This window comes from Dipteris shenzhenensis, chromosome 28 (assembly GCF_047967505.1).
Source record: "Dipteris shenzhenensis isolate YYH24624 ecotype China chromosome 28, Dip_SZ_1.0, whole genome shotgun sequence".
NCBI classification, from domain to species: domain Eukaryota; kingdom Viridiplantae; phylum Streptophyta; class Polypodiopsida; order Gleicheniales; family Dipteridaceae; genus Dipteris; species Dipteris shenzhenensis.
Window position 1 is genome coordinate 43,519,463 of NC_141623.1, and position 23,702 is coordinate 43,543,164.

General features: G+C 43.6%; 1 protein-coding gene across 5 annotated transcripts in view; it reads right to left on the reverse strand.

Moving 5' to 3' along the window:
- ATSAC1 (Phosphoinositide phosphatase family protein) overlaps nucleotides 1-23,702 on the reverse strand; it is a 132,304-nt gene that overhangs the window by 48,648 nt on the left and 59,954 nt on the right. For 3 of the 5 annotated variants that reach the window (XM_087399424.1, XM_087399427.1, XM_087399426.1), the window contains exons 12-14: nucleotides 22,771-22,884; nucleotides 12,897-13,121; nucleotides 12,335-12,520 (exon numbers count right to left, since the gene is read on the reverse strand). In XM_087399424.1, the coding sequence (XP_087255550.1) occupies nucleotides 12,335-12,520; nucleotides 12,897-13,121; nucleotides 22,771-22,884 (525 nt within the window). The remainder of the gene's footprint in view (nucleotides 1-12,334; nucleotides 12,521-12,896; nucleotides 13,122-22,770; nucleotides 22,885-23,702) is intronic. The other 2 variants (XM_087399425.1, XM_087399428.1) reach the window with 2 other exon arrangements.

Genomic DNA, 23,702 nt, shown 5'->3' on the forward strand with positions numbered 1-23,702 from the left:
TGAAAATCTGAAATAAAAGCAGCCCTTTCTCTATCTAAAGCAGAAAGAGTAGAGCCTTCCTGAACTGGTTGGCTGTCCTCTTTGACAAAAATCAAGTACGCTGAAATATGATGCTTTATTACATTGGAAATACAAGAAGCTGAAACTACAGGGATGGACTCCCCTTTTAACTTTACATCAAGTACATGATTTTTGCCTCTATGAGTTAAAGAAATCTTCTTGTTTCTCATCTGCACATCAACCCCCACCCTGTACATCCAAGGCATCCCAAGCAAAGCATCACACCCTGGCAAAGGCATAATGTAGAAGTCCTCTGCATCCTGATATCCCTGGATATGCATCCTCAACTTGCCAATGATAGGAGTGACAGGTGTGTTGAGTTCAGGGTTGGCCATATCACACATGCCGGATGGCCCCATTTCCTCAGGCTCGATGCCAAGCCTTCCTGCCATATCAAGAGTTATGAAATTTGCCTTTGCCCCAGAATCAAAGAAAAACAAACAATTCTGATTTCTGATTTTTTCCCATGCTCTGCACATCTCAGTCTTTTTCATTTCCTCTTCATCATGTGCATGTGGCAAACTCCCAATCCCATCTGGAAGAAGTCCTGCAGAAGGTTTAGGCTTTTTGCCCTTCCGATCAGCCTGTTTATCACCATTCTTATCATCATCTAACCTGTCTCTTTTCTTGAATGGGCAATCATAAGAGCGGTGTCCCTCTCCTTTGCATATAAAACATTTGTTTTGCTCCATGAGTGACTTTTTCTCTTCATCAGATAACTTGGTACGAGGCTGTTTATTAGGCTGTCCACGCCTTTGACCAGCTTTGAATTGGGCTTTTCCTCCCTTTTGAAAAGGTCCTTTGCCATAATTTTTATTTTCAGATTTGATGTCCTTATCCTGGTGTTTGGCAGCCCGTTTGTTGTCTTCTTTCTTGCTGTCCATGAAGCCCAAATTCTTCTCCTGCATCCATGCATATGCTGTCCTTGCATTCTCAATTAATTGAGTCATAGAACCCACCTTGGTTTTGATGCAATAATCACGTAGCTCACTAGGCAATCCACAACAGTACCTCTCTATTTGCTCTTTCAAAGAAACATGCCTGTAAGAGCTCAATGGCAGCAAAACATCCCAAAACCTCTGGGTGTAATCATCAAGATTCTTGCAAAGTTTGTATGACAAGTCATGCCAGTGTGAAAGTACTTCAACTTCAAAAGTTGGAGTAAGCCAAGTAGAAGAGAACACTTGCTTAAATTCCAGCCAAGTAGCAGGTGCATCTCCATGAAGCATAAGGTTGGTGTACCACTTAAGTGCATTGCCTTTCAAAAATGTGGCAACCTTCCTCATCTTGGATGCTTCTGTAAACAAACCCCCAAGAAATGCAGCATCAAACTGTTGAAGGAATGTGAGGGCTTTGTACATGTCCTGTACTCCATTATATGTATCAAACTTGACATGAGAACCACCATCCTTAAATTCTTTATATACATTTGATATTGGCTGTCCCAAAGATGGCTGTATATTTGCAGCATTCCCTTCACTAGGGAGAGCCATGCTTGGCTGAACATTAGGCATGGGAGCATATACTGTGGCTTGCATGCCTGGCTGCATTCCCACATTGTCATACATGGCTTGTTTTCTATGCCCAATTGGGGGTGAAATCAACATAGCATCAAAGATAGAATCTGTACCAAAATATTCAGGTTGCTGCCTCAAATATGGCTGAGGTGGTTGAGCCACATTTATAGACTGCACATTATTATTTTGAGGAGTAGAAATACCCAAACCAAGGCCTTGTGCTGGCTGCTCATACTGTTGCACTGGCTGTACTTTTTGTACCTCTTTCTCAAGTGCTCTTTTGGGGATTCCTCTCTCTTGGAAGTCACTTTCTGAGTCATTTTTTATGGCTGTCCCTCATGGGAAACTGATGCATGAGTGTGCGGTCCACCATGAGAAGCTGATGCATGTGTGTACTCACTCTTTCCGTGCTTATGCTTTCTTGATTTCTTCTTCTTCTTGGCATTTATTTGCACAATCTGAGCCAAATTTTGAGCCAGCTGAGTCAAAGCAGTCACTGCACTTGCAAGCTGTGCATTCAACATAGTAGCATCATCTGACTCACTGCTAGAACTAGTATCACCGTTGAGCTCAGTTGTAGCTTCATGTGTGGCCTGCTCAAAAGGCATTTGTTGTGCTCCCTGCAACTGTACACTAGCTCCATCATTAAGACTTTCCTGCCTTCTCCTTTGAGGAGTTGTGGAGCTCTCTTCGTCATGGGTACTCACCATGTTTATGGTTGTAATATTCAGCTGTCAAAAAGTGCAGCAAAGATATCCTTCCACCAAACTACCGAGGCCCACCTCTTGAGAAAGAGTGTGTGGTATCCCGGCAATGGAACCAATGAAACCGGCCTCTAATCACTCAGAGGGCAGTGGAACTAAACCTTTAATCACTTCAGCACTTATTTACACCTCACAAAGCATATATCACAACCATTAACCATTGCATGATCACCATTTGGCATTTACCCATTTGTTCACAAACAAAACCACTGAAAAAGGGATGGAGGCTAGAAAGCCCCTGCTCAACAAACATAGACAAGTGCATCCGATTGGCCCCAAACACCGTGGCGCCCCTTTCGGTATTTCTTTATATTTCACAGTGAAATGATTACAAGTTGCATCTGGGAGACCTTCCCTGCAACTGAGCACGCAGCCCCAATTCACTAAGCCTTCGCAAGGCTTTCAAGCATAGAACACCATCACATAAGTGCACTTAACCCATAGGCTCAACCCAAAGGCATTCTCTTTTCCCAGTGCAATTCCATTGGCTGTCCAGATGCAATCACACTGCACCCCAGCTGCACTCTCTTTGAGTGGTTTCCAGATGGCATTCACAAAGCTTTTCAAAGCTCCAAAATAAAATCAGCAAAGTACCCAACCAAAGAATGACTCATGTAGCACTGCCTGGGCACCTGTGAGCCAAGAAAGAGGCGGCACACGAGGCCAACCAATAGCTTATGGCAAAAAGAAATTGCAGTAGCAAAATCACAACTCACCAAGCCCTGAAAACTCGAACCAAGTCCTCAATCGCCAAGAGGACATAGTAGCCAATGCCCAATTGCATTCTCAGCCAAAGAGGAGTGCAAAGGCATGAAGAAAGAGCATTTACAAGAGCCGACCAGCAAGAATTCCACTGAAAAATGCGAAAAGAAGCACTTCTGTCGCGAAGAAGTGGGAGTTCTTGGGCTCAAAAGAAGCGTGCTTCAGAGAGGAATGCATTGAGAAGGTTTTGGAGAAGTTTTATCGCTGGAAAGTCCTCCAAAACTGAGAAAAACCAGTCAACCAGCGTGTCAGACCACTCGAAATTCAACAGAAAGCTGTAGCTTTGCAAGAGGAGAGGCCCAGGAGGCGGTAGAAGAAAAAAGGTCCAGAAAAAGCCACTTTTGCAAATTCGACCAGCAAAAGAAGTGCTCAGCTCTGCCCGTTCTGCCAAACGCACGGAGGGAAAAGCGTATCACTACGAAGGGGAGGCAGAGGGGAAGCCATCGGGCCAAACGGAAGTTGACGAATCCAAACGAGTGAGGAGTCATGAAGAAAAACGGAATTCAGCTGAAGGACGCTGAAAAACCAGTCCAAAATCTCAACAAAGGGAGAAGATGAGAGAGAAAACCACACATGTGAAGTTTAGAAGGCGCATGAAGGTCCAGGAATGGCAAAGGAGCATGTAGAAGGCAGTAGAGCCACCTGGAACTCTAGGGGGGCCACTAAAGGTACATGGCCCTCTAGGAGGCCCATTAAAAATGCCACGTCATCATTTCCCAACAACCACTCTTTTAATTCCTTGGAATGCCTTTGGGCCTAGGGATTAGTTACGCTTATGTGCTAGGCACCATGCCGTGTTTAATTACACATTATTAAGCCCACGCTTGGACTTTTAAAACCAAAGTTGTCACGGTCTTGTAGTACATTAAAGTACTTAGAATTTCACGCCCCCGTGACAACCTATGAATGTACAAGGGATGTCAGATCATGTAACAAAGGGAACCAAGTGTAAAGCTTGTCAGAAGACTTCGAACTTTGGACGAGGAAGTGCCTTTGTAAACATATCTACTATGTTGTCCTCTGTGGGAAGATAGGACAACTCTATGTCTCCTGCTGACAACCGCTCTCGAACATAATGATAGTGAACTTCAATATGCTTGGTACGCGCATGAAACACTTGGTTACGCACAATGGCCAAAGCACTCTGGCTGTCAATATAGACAATAGTGGAGGATGTCTGGCAAACACCAAGATCTGTACTCAGCCTCACAGCTAGATGTGGCAACTGTTGGTTGCTTCTTGATGAGCCAAGAGATACATGAATTGCCAAGCAAAAAACAATTCCCAGTATGTGACACTCTGGTGTCGGAACATCCTGCCCAATCACTATCCGTGTAAGCATGCATGGTAAGTGAACCCTGATCACCATAGAAGAGGGCTAAATCCTAAGTGCCTCTGAGATATCTGAAGACTCTCTTCACTGCCTGCCAATGTTGTGAACTGGGCATGTGCATGAATCTGCTGAGCTGAGATACTGCACACTGCAAGTCAGGTCTGGTGTGACATAAATAAATAAGGCATCCAACAGCCTGCTGATAAAGAGTGATATCACATGGTGCGCTCCCATCATGAGCTGAGAATTTGAAGCCAGGGTCCACTGGAGTAGAGATTGGCTTGCAATCCTCAAACTGAAAACGATCAAGGAGCTGTCCAATATACTTAGACTGAGACATCATGATACCCCCCTCAACATGAGCAAACTGAATGCCCAAATAATAATGGAGCCGTCCCATGTCTGACATGTCAAAAATCTGCTGCAAATCAGCCTTGAAAGCTGCAATTTGCTGAGTATCTAGGCCCGTGATGAGCATATCATCCACATATAAAATCAGCACTAAAAAATCAGAATCACTCCCACGGACATAAAGAGTGGGTTCTGTGGGACTATTCTGAAAACCAAGGGATAGTAAGTGTGCATGAATTTTGGCATACCATGCCCTGGGTGCCTGCTTCAAACCATAAAGGGCTTTTCTAAGCCGGCATACCTTATTTTCAGAATTAACAACCTCAAAGCCAGGAGCTTGTGTGACATAAACTTCTTCCTGCAGATCCCCATGAAGAAAAGCAGTCTTGATGTCAAGTTGGTGCACTTGCCAATGATGATGGGCTGCAATGGCAATGACACATCTAATAGTAGTAATCCTGGATGTGGGAGCAAATGTCTCCTCAAAGTCAATGCCTTATTGTTGGGCATACCCTTTTGCAATAAGACGGGCTTTGTATCGATCTATGTTGCCATCAGATTTCCTTTTTAATTTGTAGACCCACCAGGTACCAATGGCATGCTTGCCGGGAGGGAGATCTACTAATTCCCATTTGTCATTTGTGGCAATAGATTGTAACTAAGCTTTCATTGCATCCATCCACTCTTTGCTGTCAAAAGCATCTTTATGGCACAAAGGCTCTTCATTGCAAGCTGTAGCAAGGAGTGCAAACCCAAGAAAGTGACCATGCTGCCTGTTCCCTGATCTTGTCCGGGCAGCAAAAGGCTGATCTTGTTTGCTGTCCCTCAATGTATCAAGAAGCCATCTGGGAACTTGCCTTTGCTGTCTATTGACAGCTCTTTCTTCAATGACTGCATCATGAATAATGGGATCATTTTGTCCTGGAAGAGAAACCTGCAAATCAGCATGGGGTAGTGGCTGATTATTGCTTGGTGGAGGGCCTGCAGGAGGCTCATGTTGCTGGTCAAAATTCTCTTCTGATGATGGCAGAGGTAACCAAGATTCAAAGGCATCAAACATGTCAACATCTGGCTTTGCTTTGCAGTCCACAAGAGAAGCTGAATGTTCAGCAAAGATTACATCTCTACTAACAATAATCTTCCCAGTATTTGGTTGATATAACCGATACCCTCTGCTGTCCTGGCTGTAACCAATAAATATGCATTTGATTGCCTTGTCATCAAGCTTATGTCTCAGCTGAGATGGTACATGAACATATGCAAGAGACCCAAAAACTCTCATGTGTGAAAGTGAAGGCTTCCTGCCTTTCCATGCTTCATAAGCTGTAATAGTCTTCAATGCCCGTGTAGGTGATCTATTCAGCACATAGTTGGCACACATTATTGCATCAAGCCAAAATTTAAAAGACTTGGCCTTAAGCATGCATCTGGCCATCTCCATTGTGGACCTGTTTTTACAGGATTCTGCTGAGGAGTGTAAGGAGTAGTGCATGAGTGAATAATGCCCCGTGAAGACAGAAATGCATCAAACTCCTTTGACATATACTCCCCCCCCCTATCTGTGTTGAGGGTGACAAGCTTGCATCCTGATTCATTCTCAACCATATTCAGCCATCTCTGAAAGCATAAGAAAACTTCAGATTTGGCCTTTAAAGGATATACCCAGCAATATCTTGTGAAATCATCAATGAGAGTCATGAAATACTTATACCCCCCAATGGCATTTGTCCTCATTGGGCCACAAACATCACTGTGTACTAGCTGCAATTTCCTTTGTGAGAGTTTTGGACAATTCTTTTGAAAAGGAAATCGATGCATCTTACCCAAAAGACAACCCTCACACACATGTTTGGAAACTGTGTGAGTCTGAGGTACATCATTTGCCATCTGCTGTGAATGTAGCTTTGCAAGAGCTCTATAACTGAGATGGCCCATTCTCTCATGCCAAAGATGACTTTCAGCAAGCTGTGAATCTGAAATAGCCAATGCTTCAATAGAAAGTGCAGCTGAATGATGATCAAGGTGATAAAGCCCTTTTTGCAAAGTGCCAGTGAGAACTATGGCATTATCATCACGAAGATCATAAACTAGACATCTGTAGCCATCAAAAATTACTCTCAAACCTGAAGTAGCAATTGCTGAAATTGAAATCAAGTTGACTTCAATGCCAGGCACAAAAAGAACATTTGTCAGAGTGACAGGATGGCTTGAAATGGATGTGAGCTGCACATCTCCAACTCCTTTTACAGCATATGAAGCATTATTAGCACATGTAACAGTCCCCCCTCGAGGTGCATCAGCTAAAGAATGAAACAACTGTCTGCAAGATGTGACATGCTTGGAAGCACCACTATCAAAGTACCAGGACTGAGCATCATTAGCAGTAAAGAGTGCATCAGCTTTGGAGGGATCAAATGAGCAATGGACAGCCCATGCCCAATCATCCTGAAGAGCATGTTCATGTGAAGCATCTGCTGGCTCATGGGATTCAATAGCATGTGAGGCATTAACTGTCAATCCTGCTTTCTTTTTCTCCGAAGCAATGCGCTTCCTACATTCTGAAATGTCATGTCCAGGCTTGCGACAATAGTTGCATCTTTTCTTCTTTTATCTGCTGTATTTTTAGATGCATGGGAGGAATTGCAGCTGCTATGCGCAGATTTTGGCTTGCCCATAGGCTTGGAAGCCTTGCCTCTTCCTGTCTGCTGTGAAGCAAATGCATGATCAGGAATAATGGCTTGTCTATTAGCTCTACTTTGCTCTTCCTGCAAAAGCAAAGTAACTAGCTGATCAAAAGAATAGTGGTCTGGATTACCCATGGCCACTAAACGAAGGGTTGTAGCAAACCCTTGATATGTATCTTGCAGTCCATTCAATGTGGTACTAACAAGCTGTGAATTTGGCACCACCTCATCAATGTTGGCAAGCTGTTCCATGAGGTCCTTGACCTTTGTCAAGTATGCATCCATTGACTCACCTTCATTCATACTAACTTCCTGTAATTGCCTTCTCAAATATGCAACACGAGCTTCATTGCGAATCTGATAGAGAGAAGCCAATTTATCCCAAGCATCCTTTGTTGTCCTGCAAGACCGGATGTGTGGAATAATGATTCTCTTGCATGATAAAGCATGCATGAATGTGCATTTGCATCTCTTGCATCCCATCTTGACTGTTCTTGAGTTAGAAGAGCAGCAATAGGAGTGCTAGAGGAAGAGGCATCACGAGGAGTACCCCCTGCAAAAGGACCAGCAGTAGAGGCAACCACTGTAGCATTGGCTGGCATCAGATCAGCCCCAGAAACAATATTCCACAAATGCTTTGCAACAAGAATATGTTTCATGAGATAAGACCACATCGGATAGTTGGTGCCATCCAACTTATCTTCACGAAGAACTCCAAATAAATCTTGATTGTTCCCAGCCATAGCAAATGTGATACCCTGAAAAAGACCTGAAAACCCAAAAGCCTCAAGGCTATCACTTCAAAAAGCTGGCTGTCCAAAAAGGACAGCAAATATCTGCAAATTTCTGACCCAAATCACACCTGTCCCAGAGTATAGACCTCAAGATGTAGGCTTTCCAAACTGTTGAAATGGCTTGGGAAGATTTCAAACAATAGAAGGAGGATGAGGAAAGCAAAAGTCCTCAAAAAGCCCAAATTTTTTGATAGTGTCCTGCAAATTTCACACGTGCCAAACCTGTACGGAAATCCTGAAACAAGTACAACTGTACGGATGTACGAAATAGTATAGTGTATAGATTGTATGACAGTACGGTACCCAATGTACAATGTGCAGCAATGCCGGTACGGCCAGTACGATTGTATGATGTAGGAAGTACGGAACAAGTACAAACAGTATACGGATGCAGATACCTGGGTGTACGGGTGCGAATACGCTGTACGGATGCGTGTACTACACTGTACGTTGTACGGTTGTACGAAATGCAAGTACAGAGACCAGTACGGTGTGCGTACGGAGCTGAGTGTACGTCTGTACGTCGGCGCAGGTACAGAATGCAGTACGGCGAAGTATTGAACGCAGGTACGTAGATGTACGACGCAGGTACGAAATGCAGTACGACGAAGTATGGAACGTATGTACGGAAGGCAATACGGCAAAGTACTTAACGCAAGTACGAAAGTACGAAGGCGCAGGTATTGTTGTACAACAACGCGTGAATAGTAGGTACGATGCTGAGCAGGTACGGAACCGTACGGTTGTACGGTGCATGTGCAGAGAGCAGTACGGATGAGAGGAGCGGGTGCAGGAGACAAATCTAAACGTGGCTCTGATACCACTGTAGGATCGATAGGCAAAGAGAGAGTGCAGGTTATAAAGAGTCGATAGAGTCTATCACGTCAAATCTTAGATAATGAAAAAATACAAGTACAAGGTACTTGTACCTAGACCTAGGACTAAGTGTCCTAGCTCTCACATAGGACTAAGTGTCCTATGTGGCCTAAAAGGCACTAACACTACAAGTGCCTACACTTATGCCTACAAGGCACATACCATGGCCCATAGGGCATCACTAGAACCACCAAAAGATGGCCTACAGAATCAAGGCCAAGGAATCAGCCAAGCATGAACTTACTCTTCCTAATGTCATGATGAAGGACTCAAGCTCGTTGATGTATAGACCAAACAAGGTTGGTAACACAACATAACCTTGTTTGACCCCAATCATGCTAATGATCTCCTCTATCCACCCACGCGATGTCGTGACTCTACCTAATATCGCTCTGTAGTGTCCGGATTGCCTGTGTCCCTAGATCAAGTAGTCTTGAAAATAGTTAGGCTCATGAGGTGGCAAGGGCATTGCAAAAATCCAAGAAGCAATAGTAAACTCCCTTCTTTCGTGCTCGGACCTCCTCAATAACAGCACCCAATGTGAAGATGTGGTGCATGTAGCATGATCTGCCCGGAACCTACATGCGATGGTCCTATAGGTTTTCGAACTCATGGTATCCTTTGCCTTATGGATAGGGATACAGGTGTTAAGGGTCCAAGTGTGGTAAAACCAATGCAAACCGCTTCATTGAACAGCTTTGCCAAGAGCAAGGCTAGCGTACTAAGCCCAACTATGGGCCATCCATTGGATAGCTTGACAGTTGCGTGTTTGATTTCACCGGTGGGAAAGAGTGAGCATGAGATGGGGTGACGTAGCTGTGGGAGGTCTGGTGTACGTTGGTGTGGGATATCATAAAGGATCCGTGCATAAGGGTGCCAGATGACAGACCTCCACTCAAGAAAGTTCCACCAATAATCCTTGGGAGTTATTGCTAAGTAGTAATTCTTTCTTATTTTGATAGATGAATATATGTATCTAGATGAATCCAGGAACATGCCCATCCTCATTCTCTTAAAACACACCACATAGTGCAGTTTCAATCTCATGAAGTCACTCTAAAGTTGAAAACCATAAACTCCATTACGTATAGCAAGGACAAGCTCCTATGACAGGGCCACCGGCGTCATCAGTGCTCAGCGGTGGCTGTAGACCATAGTATAAACATATGCTCTCACACATACAAATCCAAACACCCACACATACTTGAGCATCCATTTAAACAAAGGTCTTCGTACTGAGTTTCTATTGGCACTCCAGAGGTTAAGGGAAAACTTAGCCGTGACAAAGGCTAGCACTAAAGGAGAAGGCTATAGGGAGGGCTGATTTGTGGGTATGACTGCTCAAAGACAGTTGTAGGTTCTCCATGTACATTCTACTAGTAGATGAGGGTTATGTCACATAGGTTGCCAAGGGATGAGGGCTGGTAAAGGCCCTGATTTTAAGTGCTGAGTATCTGACCTGGTTAAGGGCTGGTAAGGGCCTGGTTGAGGGCTGGTAGAGGCAGGTACAAGACCACCACTTTCATGACTGGTTGGGGCCAGTCAGGCCAGCCAACCAAGGTCGGCTCAGCCGACCATTAGCAGCCAACCAGGAAAGTCAGCCGATCAGCCTGTTTGGTTCCCCTCCTGCCAGGTCACAATTCATCCTTGGCTGTGATCTTCTAGTTGTGGTTTTCTCAGCAGTAAAGAGCACACTTTTTCCAGCAAATGTTTCTTGCAGTCAATTGTAGTGTATTGCGTCGTACCTTCTCTCTCTGATCACATTTCCACATCTCTCTCTTCCCTACGCATGTTTCCGATGCAATTGTATCAGAGGTGTCTCTCTTTCTGACAGACCAGATAATAATACTCTCATTGGGTCTCTGCCTCATTCAGAAAGTGATGCCGTGAAATTTGAAATCTACGAGGAGCCTCGCTGTTCGATAGTCTGGCCTTTACAATTTGCACACCCACCAATTTGAACTAACACCAGATTGGGCTGGGGGTACCAACTCAAGGTGGAGGGAGAGAAGGAAAGTTGCCCCCTTGTGTAAGGCCTGCTAGGAGTTGATCGGGGAAGGCTAAGTGGGAGTGGGAGAGATTGAGCAGTGAGAAAGAAAGAAAGTTTATTAGAAGTCTTCAAAAGACCGAAGGGTCTATGAGACTAAAAGAAGCCTGATACAATGAGCTGAAAGGGTGGAGCATAATCGGGCACCACAATGAATACAACATAATCAAATCGCACCAGATCTAATACCTGAGAGAAATCTGGGCCCCTGGCCAAGATGGAAGCTCAAGGGAGGCCTGGAATGAATGAGGCTGTGATGACAGGAAACCTGTGATAGATTTTTGACTGTGGTCTGTGTGTGTGGTCCACTGTAGTCTCCTAGAGGCTAGAAGCGGCATACACTATAACCCCCGTCACTCGTGTCTCCGATCTGGTGAACATAGAGGGAAGATCCCAAAGTATGATCCGTGAGTCAACACGCCATCGAGTCTGTCGTGTAGCCATTGATCTCAGCCTCACGACTACCCGTGATCTGCTGATCCATATGATCTGGCTAGAAAAATTCATGATCATGCTCTGGGTAGAGTTTGGCTGTGTGCCCTGACCCCTCCTCTGTATCCTAAGCAAGTGCTCTTTGTGTCTGATGATCTCGTGGATGAAGTAGAAAGGCATCTTTGATCGGGGTAAGAGAGGAAGCTGGAGAGGCGCCCCAATCATGCATGGAAACTCACATATGATAATTCAGCCCTCAGTCTTGATGCAGAAAGATGGGAAACTGTTCTTTAAATTATCTCTTCCATCTAGCAAGCATAGCCAAAGGGCACCATGCTCTAGTATTTTCCGTCACTGCCATGGAATGCGATGGCACTATATATCTCCATCCTCAAATTTTCCTTTGCATTGTTGTGATTAAGAATTTTGAAATTCTCAAAGATTTCACACTCACGTCAATTGCAACATACTAACTTCTTCATATATTTGGGCTGGGGCAAGCCCAAACAAAGCAATTTACATGCTTAGCCACAAATTAGAAATTCTCTAAATAACATGCGGCAACATACAATTATTTCAACACATATGCATCACAGTCGCAAGTAAAATGCTCATCCAGTAGAGCAAGGTATCATACATATCAGATACATACATGCATTTGAGAATGATAAACTAAATGAGAAACATTACTCGCTCAGATACAACACAATCTACCTTTCAAACACCTCCATCTCACAAGAGTTCTCCGATGCAAATAACCGATTGAGATCACTGCTTTCATGATGTTCTAATTTGTTTTTGACATTCTGAGAACCAGTCGCTCCAAAGCTCTTCTGTGACCTTGTTCCTTCTTGCTTATGCTGGCCATAAAGCCAATTTGGACTTTTCAACTGAACCTCACTGAGGAAAACAAGAACAACTGCTTGATTCAATGCCAAGTCTACTAATATTGTAGGATGGGAGAGTGATACATGCACAGATGTTCAATAGTACTCTGATTCTTGCTGCCCTTGCTCGTCTAACTTTCTCTTCTGTTTTCTACAAAGTCTCATCACCACTCCATACAAAATCACTTTGTCTAGTGCCACTAATTTTGGTGTTGTACCACTAATGATTGCAGCACCAGTCTTGGTGGCACTATACAAAGTGATTTTGTATGGAGTGGTGATGAGACTTCGTAGAAACAAAAGCAAAGTAAGACGAGCAAGTGCAGCAGGAAGCAAAGTACTACTGAACATTGTGCATGTACCAGCTGGTGTGATTTGAATCTACTTACGCTGCATCCGGTGCAGTTCCTGAAAGACTTGCAGCTGGTTTGTTTTTTGCATCAGGTTCACTGCACATTCGTACATTCTTTATTGATCCGCAAGTAACTTGCATGAGTTTATCAAAGGATGTAAGCTTCACTCGCTCGTAATCTCCTTTTCTAGATGAATTAATACATAGAGCACTGACAGCTCTCTGCAATGGTATGATGTCCTTGCTCACTTGTAGTAAGGACCTTCATCAAAGCAAATGTTTCTTGATTACATGACCTTTATTAAGAATTGGAAAGATGAAAGGAAAGTGCACATAAATCACACAGATTCAACAAACAAAAACAAAGATATAACTCTTTGCTAACATCAAATAATATTTCAGCACAGAACCCATGCATCAGTGGTCACTGCCACAAAATATTCATATCCCCTTTAAACAATCCACTGCAGGATAAACATTCTTATCTTTAAGAGAATATATTTTGTGAGCAATAATAAATCTTCCTTCAAGTCCAATTAGCAGTGTAATCAATTAGGCAAGTAGTACATGACTAGAAAACATAAGTGAATACATGATACTTGTATTATGGGGTAAAAACAAAATCAAACTCCTATCCAAGTTGCATAAATCTTGGGTGTGGAACACTAATATGAGCAGACCATTCCTTGCTTGCACAAATCTTGGCCATGTAGGCTAAAGCAACAAGATGAGAGGCTATTTTAACACACTTGATGCACACCATACGGCCACTAATATGTAGGTCAATGGAGTCTTGGAGGCCACAGTATCTCTGTAAGAAATCCTAGATTTACTATATTTAGAAATGTGCTAAGGAACAGAAAGGAGATTGAAATAGCAGAGAACAAGGAATATTTGTATTGCTTGAGTGTCTGTAGTGTATGTAGTGTGTCATCCATACAATTGGGCCTCTCTTATATAGAGAGTGAAGAGTCACACATGAAAAGGTGTGTACTCCAAAGTGTATGTGCATGAAGAGGTGTGTACCCCTTGTGAAGGGTGTGACCCTTGATGAGAGTATACATTACAATAGGAGTGTCTCTTCCATAGAATGTCTCTTGTGAAGGGTTGTGCCTTATAGGAAGTGTCCCGTCGAAAGGGCATACCCTTCCACAAGTGTCCATTCATCAAACCATCCATAAGTCTAGATATAGAGAAAGGAATACGTCACAGATCGTGACATCCCCTCCCACTCAAGATAAGACCCTGGTGGAGATAAAGTACTGATGTAGAAAATATCACGGTAAATTCTGAAAATACTGCTGTAAAATGTCAGGGTACTACTGTAAGTCTTCATCAGATTGCCAAGTAGCGTCGGAATCGTCCAGATCTCGCCAAAGAGCAAGGAATTCCGTGATAAGTCGATGTCGAGTCTCTCGCTGTTGATAGTCCAAAATACGCTCAGGAATAAGGAGAACATGATCGTCTTTGATTTCTGGGACATAATCACCTGCAGGAGGAACTGCTTCATCGCCTGGAATGTACATCTTTAGCCAAGAAATATGAAATGTTGGATGGATTTTACCCCATGATGGTGGTAATTCCAATTTGTAACTTAAAGGTGATTTTTTCTTGACGATCCGGAAAGGTCCATAGTATCTTGGTCGCAACTTAGGAAACACAGACTTAACCGTCTTATAGCAATGTGGGGCTACAAATAATAGCACCATGTCACCAGTGTCAAATTCCAGGTGACGTCTATGTTTGTTGGCAGACCGTTTGATACCGCTCTTGCGCTTTTTGCATATGATCCCTGACTTGGAGTAGAATGTCTTGCATTTCTTAAACCAGTTGATCAGCTAGGGCCACTCGATGTTGAAGTATAAAATTCGTTGGTACGATCGGAGTGTGTCCATAAGCTGCTTGGAATGGAGTCATGCTGGTAGATACTCTTCCCAAGCTGCTAGGCGTGACTGAATATAATGTCGAAGCATTTCTTCCAGAACTTGGTTGACTCTTTCAGTCTGGCCATTTGATTCTGGGTGGTAGGCTGAACTGAACAGTAGAGTTGTACCCAAAGATTCGAACAGTGAAATCCAAAAGTGACTGGTAAACTTAAGATCTCTATCGGATATGATATTCTTGGGCAATCCATGGTGTCGGAAGATGTGTTGTATGAAGAGTTTGGCTATGTCCGGAGCCTCTGCACTGCTTTTGCAAGCAACAAAGTGTGCCATTTTGGACAATCGATCAACAATTACCATAATCTGAGTGTTACCTCTAGAGGATCGTGGTACTGTTGTAATGAAATCCATGGAAATACTTTCCCACCTTTCAGTTGGAACTAGAAGAGGTTGAAGAAGTCCTGCTGGAAGTCGTCGGCTTACTTTCATTTGTTGACAAGATAAGCAAGATGTAACCATTTTGATGACGTCGCTTTTCATCTGAGGCCAGTAGTATGTTGCACTGAGTAACCTATAAGTCTTGTTGATGCCTGGATGGGCAGCATAAGGAACTACATGATGCTCTTTTAACAAAAGACGTCGAACATCCTTGTCATGTGGTACACAGACGCGATCTTGATAATACAGAAGGTCGTCCGTATAAGAATAGGATGAGAAAATCTTCTGTCGGAAATCGAAGGTTGATCTTTTGAAAGAACTTGTACTGCTATGCCGAAGTCTTTATCATTGAAATACTTCCCTTTGAATGAATTTGGAACATCCACAGATAATGTAGAGATTACCATAGCTGATGCTAGAGTTAACCTTTTGAGAGCATCTGCAACTACATTGCGTAGTCCTGGAATGTACTCAATGGTCATGTGAAAGTTGGCCAGAAACTCAACCCAGCGTGCTTGTCGAGCGTTCATGATTGGCTGAGTAAAGATATACTTTAGAGAGTGATGGTCTGTCTTGACCACTGAGTCGGCTCCCATGAGATAATGTTTCCAAGAGCGATAAGCATGTACAATGGCAAGAAACTCCTTATCATAAACCGGGTATCGGGTTTGGATATCGGAATGTTTATGGCTGTCAAAAGCAATAACTCTGCCTTCTTGCATCAAGACTGCTCCTGTAGCGATGTCGGAAGCGTCGGTCATGACCTCAAATGGAAGGTTTGGGTCAGCAATAGCCATGACTGGTGTTGTAGTGAGTGCTTGCTTGAGTTGTTGGAAACTATACTCTGTTTCGGGAAGCCACTGAAAAACTGCTTTGCTTTTCAATAATTCGGACATAGGAGCTGCAATTTCGAAAAACTGATAGACCTTTGTATGGTAGAAGTTTGCCAATCCGAGAAAAGAGCGGACATTATGAACATTCTTAGGAGTAGGCCACTTTTGGATTACCTCGACCTTCTTGGGATCCACAGAGATGCCTTGAGCTGAAATAACATGTCCCAAATATTCAAGTTGGGTCTTGAAGAACTCACTCTTCTCAATGTTGATGTAGAAAGAATTTGCGCGGAGAACTTCAAAAACTTGGTGAAGATGTTGTTTGTGCTCATGTAGGGATCTGCTGAAAACGAGGATGTTATCGAGGTAAACGATGACGAACTTATCGAGGAAAGGCCTGAAGATGTCGTTCATTAGTGTCATGAATGTGGCCGGGGCATTGTTTAACCCAAAAGGCATGACCAAACATTCATAATGTCCATACTTTGTTCGAAAAGCTGTCTTGTACTCATCGCCTTCTCATATGCGAATTTGATGATAACCTGAACGAAGATCAATCTTTGAGAATTGTGTTGCGTGTAGACGTTGATCGAAGAGGTCATCTATGCGAGGCAATGGATACTTGTTTTTTATAGTGAGCTTGTTGAGGGCTCGGTAGTCGATGCAGAGGCGCATTGACTTATTCTTTTTTTCCACAAGTAGTACAGGAGATCTTTTTTTCCACAAGTAGTACAGGAGATCCAAAAGGGCTGCAACTCGGCCGAATGTGACCTTTGTCGAGTAGTTCGGTCACCTGTCTTTGGATTTCTTCATTTTGAGTGTAAGAAACCCAATAAGGAGGTTTCGACGGTGGATTACTGCCAGGAATAAGTTCGATTGGGTGATCCACTGGTCGTCGAGGTGGTAACTGCTTTGGCAATTCCTATGGAAAAATATCCAGATAGGGCTGGAAAAAAGGTTGGTTGAGGTATTCAAGAGGATCCTTTGTTGGTGTCTCCTCTACTACCGTAACCAACAGAAGTGAAGTCTTTACTTGACGTTTACGAACCCACTTCTTTACTTGTAGCGCAGAGGCAACTGGGATTGAAGGAGAGTCCCTAGAACCAGTTAGCTCAATAAGTTTTCCCTGGTGGACAAACTGGAGAGTATGGCTGCGAAAACTGATTGATGGATCATAGTCGTAGAGCCACTGTTGTCCAAGTATGACATCGTACCGAGAAAGAGGCATGATGTCGAAGTTCAACTTGTCCGTATAATGTTGGATGCGAAATGACAAGTTTTTGATCCTAGTGTTGCACAAGAAGGTAGTTCCATTTGCGAGTTCAATTTGATAGTCCATGGGACTAGGACTGGTGGTCAACCGAAGTTTGTCGACCATAGAACTAGCTAGGAAGTTATGAGAGCAGCCACTGTCGATGAGAATAGTGACCGTTGTTCCACGAATCGATCCTTGAACACAAAGTACTTGAGTGGCCAGGGAAGGTTCGGGGTTGCTGGCAAGGCTCATGTGGATGGTATTTGCCATTCGAACAGCTTTGCCTTTCTTGTCTTGTGCTGGGCTTCTGTTTGGGAAGTGCTAGGTTCCATATTGGAATTTTGCTTTGGTCGCTTGGGACAATCGAACCATCTATGGTCGCCTGTATAAATGGTACAAAGTCCTTTTGTGCTGGAGTTATTCTTCTTGTCAATGGCCGCACCTTTATGTTGGGGATGATGGTGAGGCGCGATCCTTGGAGGAGTGCTTCTGTTGGAATCCAGCATACGATTTCTAAGACTTGTGGGGATCTTGAGACTGTCGCTGACCTTGATTACCCGAGTTTTTTCTAAACTTGGGGTTATCTTGAGGGCGAGCACCTTTGGCCATAGAAGAGTTCTGTGTTCTATTAGCACTCTGCTTCCATGTATTTTGGAAATCTGTAATGCGCTCTGTGTAAGCAATAGCGCCAGCTATGGCCGTGGAACACAACCTGGACTGTGCTAAGGAAGTAATGTAACTGAGGTGCCTCACGCAGAAGGTATAGGATGTGGTCCAAGTCACTAGAAGGGCACGTGACACAGAAGACCCACGATGCAAAAGCTCCGAAATGGGCTGGTTGTGCAATCTGAACACGATATTGTGTGGTAGATGATGCCTGAGGTGTCCTTGAAAGGACGGGTGAATTACCAGGGGTTTCCATGCTTTAAGGAGGAGGCTTTCATTTGCTGTAATTTGAGTGTCAAATAACAATATGAAAGAGAATCCTTAGAAATAGAATGGAAAGAATCCACCTGGAATAGATTAGATCTGCCCGATTGTGCTGAAAAGCGTGTACCAGCGGTGGCTTCAAGCTGGAAAAAGTACAGCATCAATTGCGAGTTGAAGGAGGTCCTGATGTCAGGCTTTGTTGCCAGCAAAACCACGAACCCACACAGGATCTCGATCTGTTGTGTAGAGGCAAGGTTTTCTTGTACAAGAGGGGCTGGCAGAGGGGATTTGCTGGACAGCAAGGCCTCTGTTCGCAGGCTGAAATGGCGAGGTGAAGAGATAGAGCAGGCTGTGCAGAGATGGGCGTCAGGCTGTCACTCTTCAGAGGCGATGGAACACATCCATGGCTGAGCAAAGGCTGGCGAATAGATTCAGAAGGCTGAGGGCATGATTGGCGTGACTATGGAAGGCCGCCAAAGACTACGCAAAGCCTGGAAACAGAAAACAGCAGGCTTGGCGTGGGCTTGGCGTGGGCTGGGAAGCAGAAATCGGCAAGGGAGGGGCAGAATCGGCATGATAGATTGTACGGACCAGCAGGCGCGACTTTCGAGAAGAGGGCACGACTTACAAGACGCCAAAGGCTGATTTGCGAAGGCTGCAATAACTGCTAGGCCTTGCTTTTCCCAAAAATTAAAGGTTGGGTTACTTGAAAGCAAGGGTAATCTTGGGTTGGGCCTTAGGTTTAGGGCTGGTTGCCCTTTTTAGGCCCTCTAGGTACCCTTTTGTAGGGTGGTGCTTGGTGCCAAAAGGTGTGCCTATTCTAAGGGGTGTGACCCTTGGAATAGGTGTACCTTTTCATGAAGGGGTGTGACCCTATTTTAAAAAGGGGTGTCCCCACACGAAAAGAGGTGTCCTTTTTTCCACGATGGGGTGTGTCCCTTGGGTGAGGAGTCAAAACTCTTCATCAAAAGGTGTGTCCAATGGTGGAAAAGGTGCGTCCCTTGGTTTTGGGACAGCCCAAACACATGAAAAGACACGATTTTTGTCGTGTTTATTCACATCAACTCGTGATGTGGGGGGAGATGGAGAGGCCATTGATGACTTTAGCTGGGGTTGGCGCTAAAAATTTTTACGCTCATTCTCTCCATCTCTTCCATGCACAATGTGCATGGATATCCTTCTAGCGGAAAGAAATGTATCAGATAGGCGCTAGAAGGTGGGGGGCATTTCCTAGAGGCAGAAGCGAAATTTGCTCTGATACCACTGTAAGAAATCCTAGATTTACTATATTTAGAAATGTGCTAAGGAACAGAAAGGAGACTGAAATAGCAGAGAACAAGGAATATTTGTATTGCTTGAGTATCTATAGTGTCTGTAGTGTGCCATCCATACAATTGGGCCTCTCTTATATAGAGAGTGAAGAGTCACACATGAAAAGGTGTGTACTCCAAAGTGTATGTGCATGAAGAGGTGTGTACCCCTTGTGAAGGGTGTGACCCTTGATGAGAGGGTACATTACAATAGGAGTGTCTCTTCCATAGAATGTCTCTTGTGAAGGGTTGTGCCTTATAGGAAGTGTCCCGTCGAAAGGGCATACCCTTCCACAAGTGTCCATTCATCAAACCATCCATAAGTCTAGATATAGAGAAAGGAATACGTCACAGATCGTGACAATCTCTAGCTTTGCATACTCGCGGAAATAGACAATGCCTAAGCCTCCCTCATGGTAGTCCACATTGAATCAAGCTTGCCTATGTCCTCCATCAATAGGTCAACAGCAATGTGGAGCACAAGGGGTCCACACAATGGAAGGAATCTCCTTCTCTACCATCTGTCCCATCCTTCTACAGTTGGAAGCGTTATCCAAAATGACATATGCCACATTCTCAAGGCCCATGATGGCTTCCCGAATGTGCCTATAGACTGTCGTCTTGCTGCCTGCTCTCCCATAATAGTAATAAATAGCCCGCAAGAAGTGTGTGCATAGACAAGAGAAGATGAAGGTACTAAATGCTCCTCTTATTAACATCACTCCATCCATCAAAAAGTATGCTGCATCCATACTTTGTCCGTGCCTCCCTGATAAGCTGGAGTGAAAGATGATTCTTTGCATACGCTCATCGAGCATGGTGCTGCGCATCTTCTTATATACCAAATCTAGTGCAATCCCATGTTGGATCCCACCTCTACAACCACCTTCATCATTTTTCCCATTGTCATGTGCACAAGATATTGAATGAGAAATCACAATCCACCATTGTTTTACCAATCTCAAACTCACTCTTTTTGCCAACTCGCCGAAGCATCCCAAGCAAAGACCTCTATGATGTGAGTGACACATGCATCATTTTGTGGCCGCTTTCCATATCAGTAGGGTGGGAAGAAGCAACGCTACTACCCTCTAGTGCATCAGTACCAATTGTCTCTATCTCCTTGACATCGTCAAGAGGAAGACCGTAAGAAGTACTAGTAACCACAAGCAAGTCATCATCAACTGGCCTACATACTCACGCAAGATCTCAGCTGCGTCCTCCTATGAGATCACAGATTACTACCTTTTCCACCCCGTGGCGTAAGACACGTGTAAGTGTACTTGTCTTCACGACACAACAATGCTTGCACTTCCATTTTTTTGCACCAAAACCTGTAGTATTTGGTGTCAAAATAATGGTGTGCCTTACAACCACAAGATGAAGGGGCTTCGGTATCATAGAAACCGACATCCACAAATATGAATCAAAAACAAAAGAGAAGAGCAAATCATGAATCCAAATAATATAAGGATCCTAGAACATAATATATCTATTATCACATAGATTTAAAGTCTATAAATAGTAGCCTCGTGATTCCATTGTCCTTACCTCTTGTTTCATTTCTAACAAGAGCCACTGCTAGGAGACCACAACGGCCCACGCACATTGACAGATGTCAGCACTGCATCACGCATTTCATGCCAGTCCAGCACCGATCACTGCAAAAGCCTCCCTCTGCCAACACCCTCTTATCCATTCTCAGCTGCCAGGAGGACTTGGTTTCACAGATAGCATACAGAGGACTGCCACAGTGATACCACACTATAGATTTTTCCTCCTCCCCATGGGTTAATATATATATATATAGAATTTGTGTTTGTGTTTGTCATGGGTCCAAGATGCCCGCTTAGTGGCTCCACCCATTGAGCATATTGTATCTGGTTTTTTAGTCTCATAGACCCTTCAGTGTTTCGAAGACTTTAAGGAACTCTCTCTCCCTTTCTTTCTTTCTTTCTCTCTCTCTCTCTCTCTCTCTCACACACACACAAGAACACCATATGGAACATATTTAAAACCTGAAACTGTTTAAGTGTAACATATCATTGTGACTATGATGTGGGAAGTCACATGGTTGAGGCTTTTTTTGAAAAAAACTAGGATGCAACTATGAATGGTAGAGCTCCGTTTTTTGAAAACCAAAACCTGCATATGCTGATTAGGCAGATAAGTGCAGTTTTATTTTATCATAGAAAAGGTGGCATGCAGATAGTGGGATGATCATTTACACTCCAAATCAAAGGATGGTTGTCATTTTTGCGTGGGACTGGTACACAGACATGATTGGGATGCAAAACATAAAACTAACCATTTAGTGACAGAGTTAGAAGGTTAGCAGTTGTTATTTTGGCAATTCCATGTCGATTCACCTAGGGCAGCTGTAATGCGCCTCATTTTTTTTAAAAGGCTTGCCACATCATGCAAGGTTTCCAAAATCCTATGGTAGATCTGCATAGGTCTAGACTAGTTGTGTTTTGTGTACTCTTCTTTTACACTTATGTACATGCTGGCCCTAAGGGTTCAATCAATGAAATCCAATTGTTTTCCCCCTTCTATGCATTCATCTTCTTCTCAAGCACACATCAATGTCCTTGTACTTTGTTCATCTTTTGTTCTTTGAAAAACAAGGAAGGCACTTAAGCTCTCCCTCCTACATTTCATGTTATGGTAATGTCCTAGGATCTTTTTGGTCTTTCAAAGACAATAGTAAACTCTCCTTTGCCATCTTCTCTGCAATCTCTAGACATTTCAATTTCAGTAACTTTTTCACTACTTAGAAGCAGGTGATTTGGCATGTGCTTGAAAGAATAGCAGCCCTAGTTCAAAATCATGTTTCATTTTCAACCACCTACAACAAAATCACGAATGCCCTTGAATCTAGAATGTGTAAGTAAACAAATTCTTTCAACCTTGTAAAACTCTAATAGTGACTGGAATCTCCAAGGGAAATTTTCCCTTGTAAGACAATTTAAGAGACATTAAAGACTCTCTCAAAATAATTCTTCAATAAATCAGATTTTCATGCATGGGATGGACTATATGGAAGGATTTATGCATGTCGGCCTTGGTATCTACGAGAAATGCAGAAAGATTCTTTCAAGTAGCTTTCAAATACAACTACATTGGACAGATCCTGGGTTTCTTATTCATAGATGAAGGTGAAGGTAAGACAGAGCTATGAAACAGATTGATACTAGAGAGCTCAAATCCAAAGCCAAGCATGTATCAAATTAGAGCCTCAACCTGATAAAAGATGGCTTACCAAGCGTCAGACCCATGAGAAGCGTCTCCATTGCTCCCAACATGTAGATAGTAATCAGAATCTAACTCCCAAAGTGTTGGCTTTCCTTCCTGGGGCTGGAAATACCCTAAGAACCTGTTCAAGGCCATATTAGATCATGTAAAATGCATCAAAAGAAGCTATGAAAGGGGAAAAAAATGTTCTCAAAATGCAAGCATGACAGTGGATTAACTTTGACATAAAAAGAAATTGTAGATTTTGTAAATTGCAGGTTTTTTAGAAATCTCAAAACTTAGAACTCAGATTGAGTCCTAAATAACGATGGCACAGTGCAGAATTAGTGTGCCATGATATAGAGGACCCTAGACAGCTTATCTTTCAATGGTGCCTCTTTCTCTCGAGCAGCCATGCACAGAGAGCAGCTCACGCCTAGGCATTCTCTTCTTTAGCCCGATTTTCATCACGCGACCAGAGATCCAAGCCCGACTGAGCAGGGGGTATGCCGCACTTGCTCAACTAGAGCGGCAGCTTCCACTCCCAATTCCAAGATCCCCATACCAAGTCTTTTCTTTTTTATTCCTTGGTCCACCCAGCGGGTATGTATGGCAGCCCTTGTTGGGGGCCTGATGTATCAGAGGTAGAGTGGGCTAGCAAAGAGCAACTCCAGGTTCTCTTTCTGTCACGGATGATCCGCAGCAAGCCATCGGTCTCAAATCGATTGTTTTGGCTGAGTTCGTTGCATCTCCACTGCAGCTTGATGCAGCATTTGAGGTCATCACATACCTTTACCAAGTCAAGGATTATGGTTCTTGCACCTCAGGATGACGTAGATTATTGTGGTCAGCCCTATCTTCCTCCATGACCTTAGCAGATGAGGGTGATCTGAGATGTTGGTATATATCTAGATGAATCTAGGAACATTCCCAAACTCATCCTCTAAAAACACAACATAG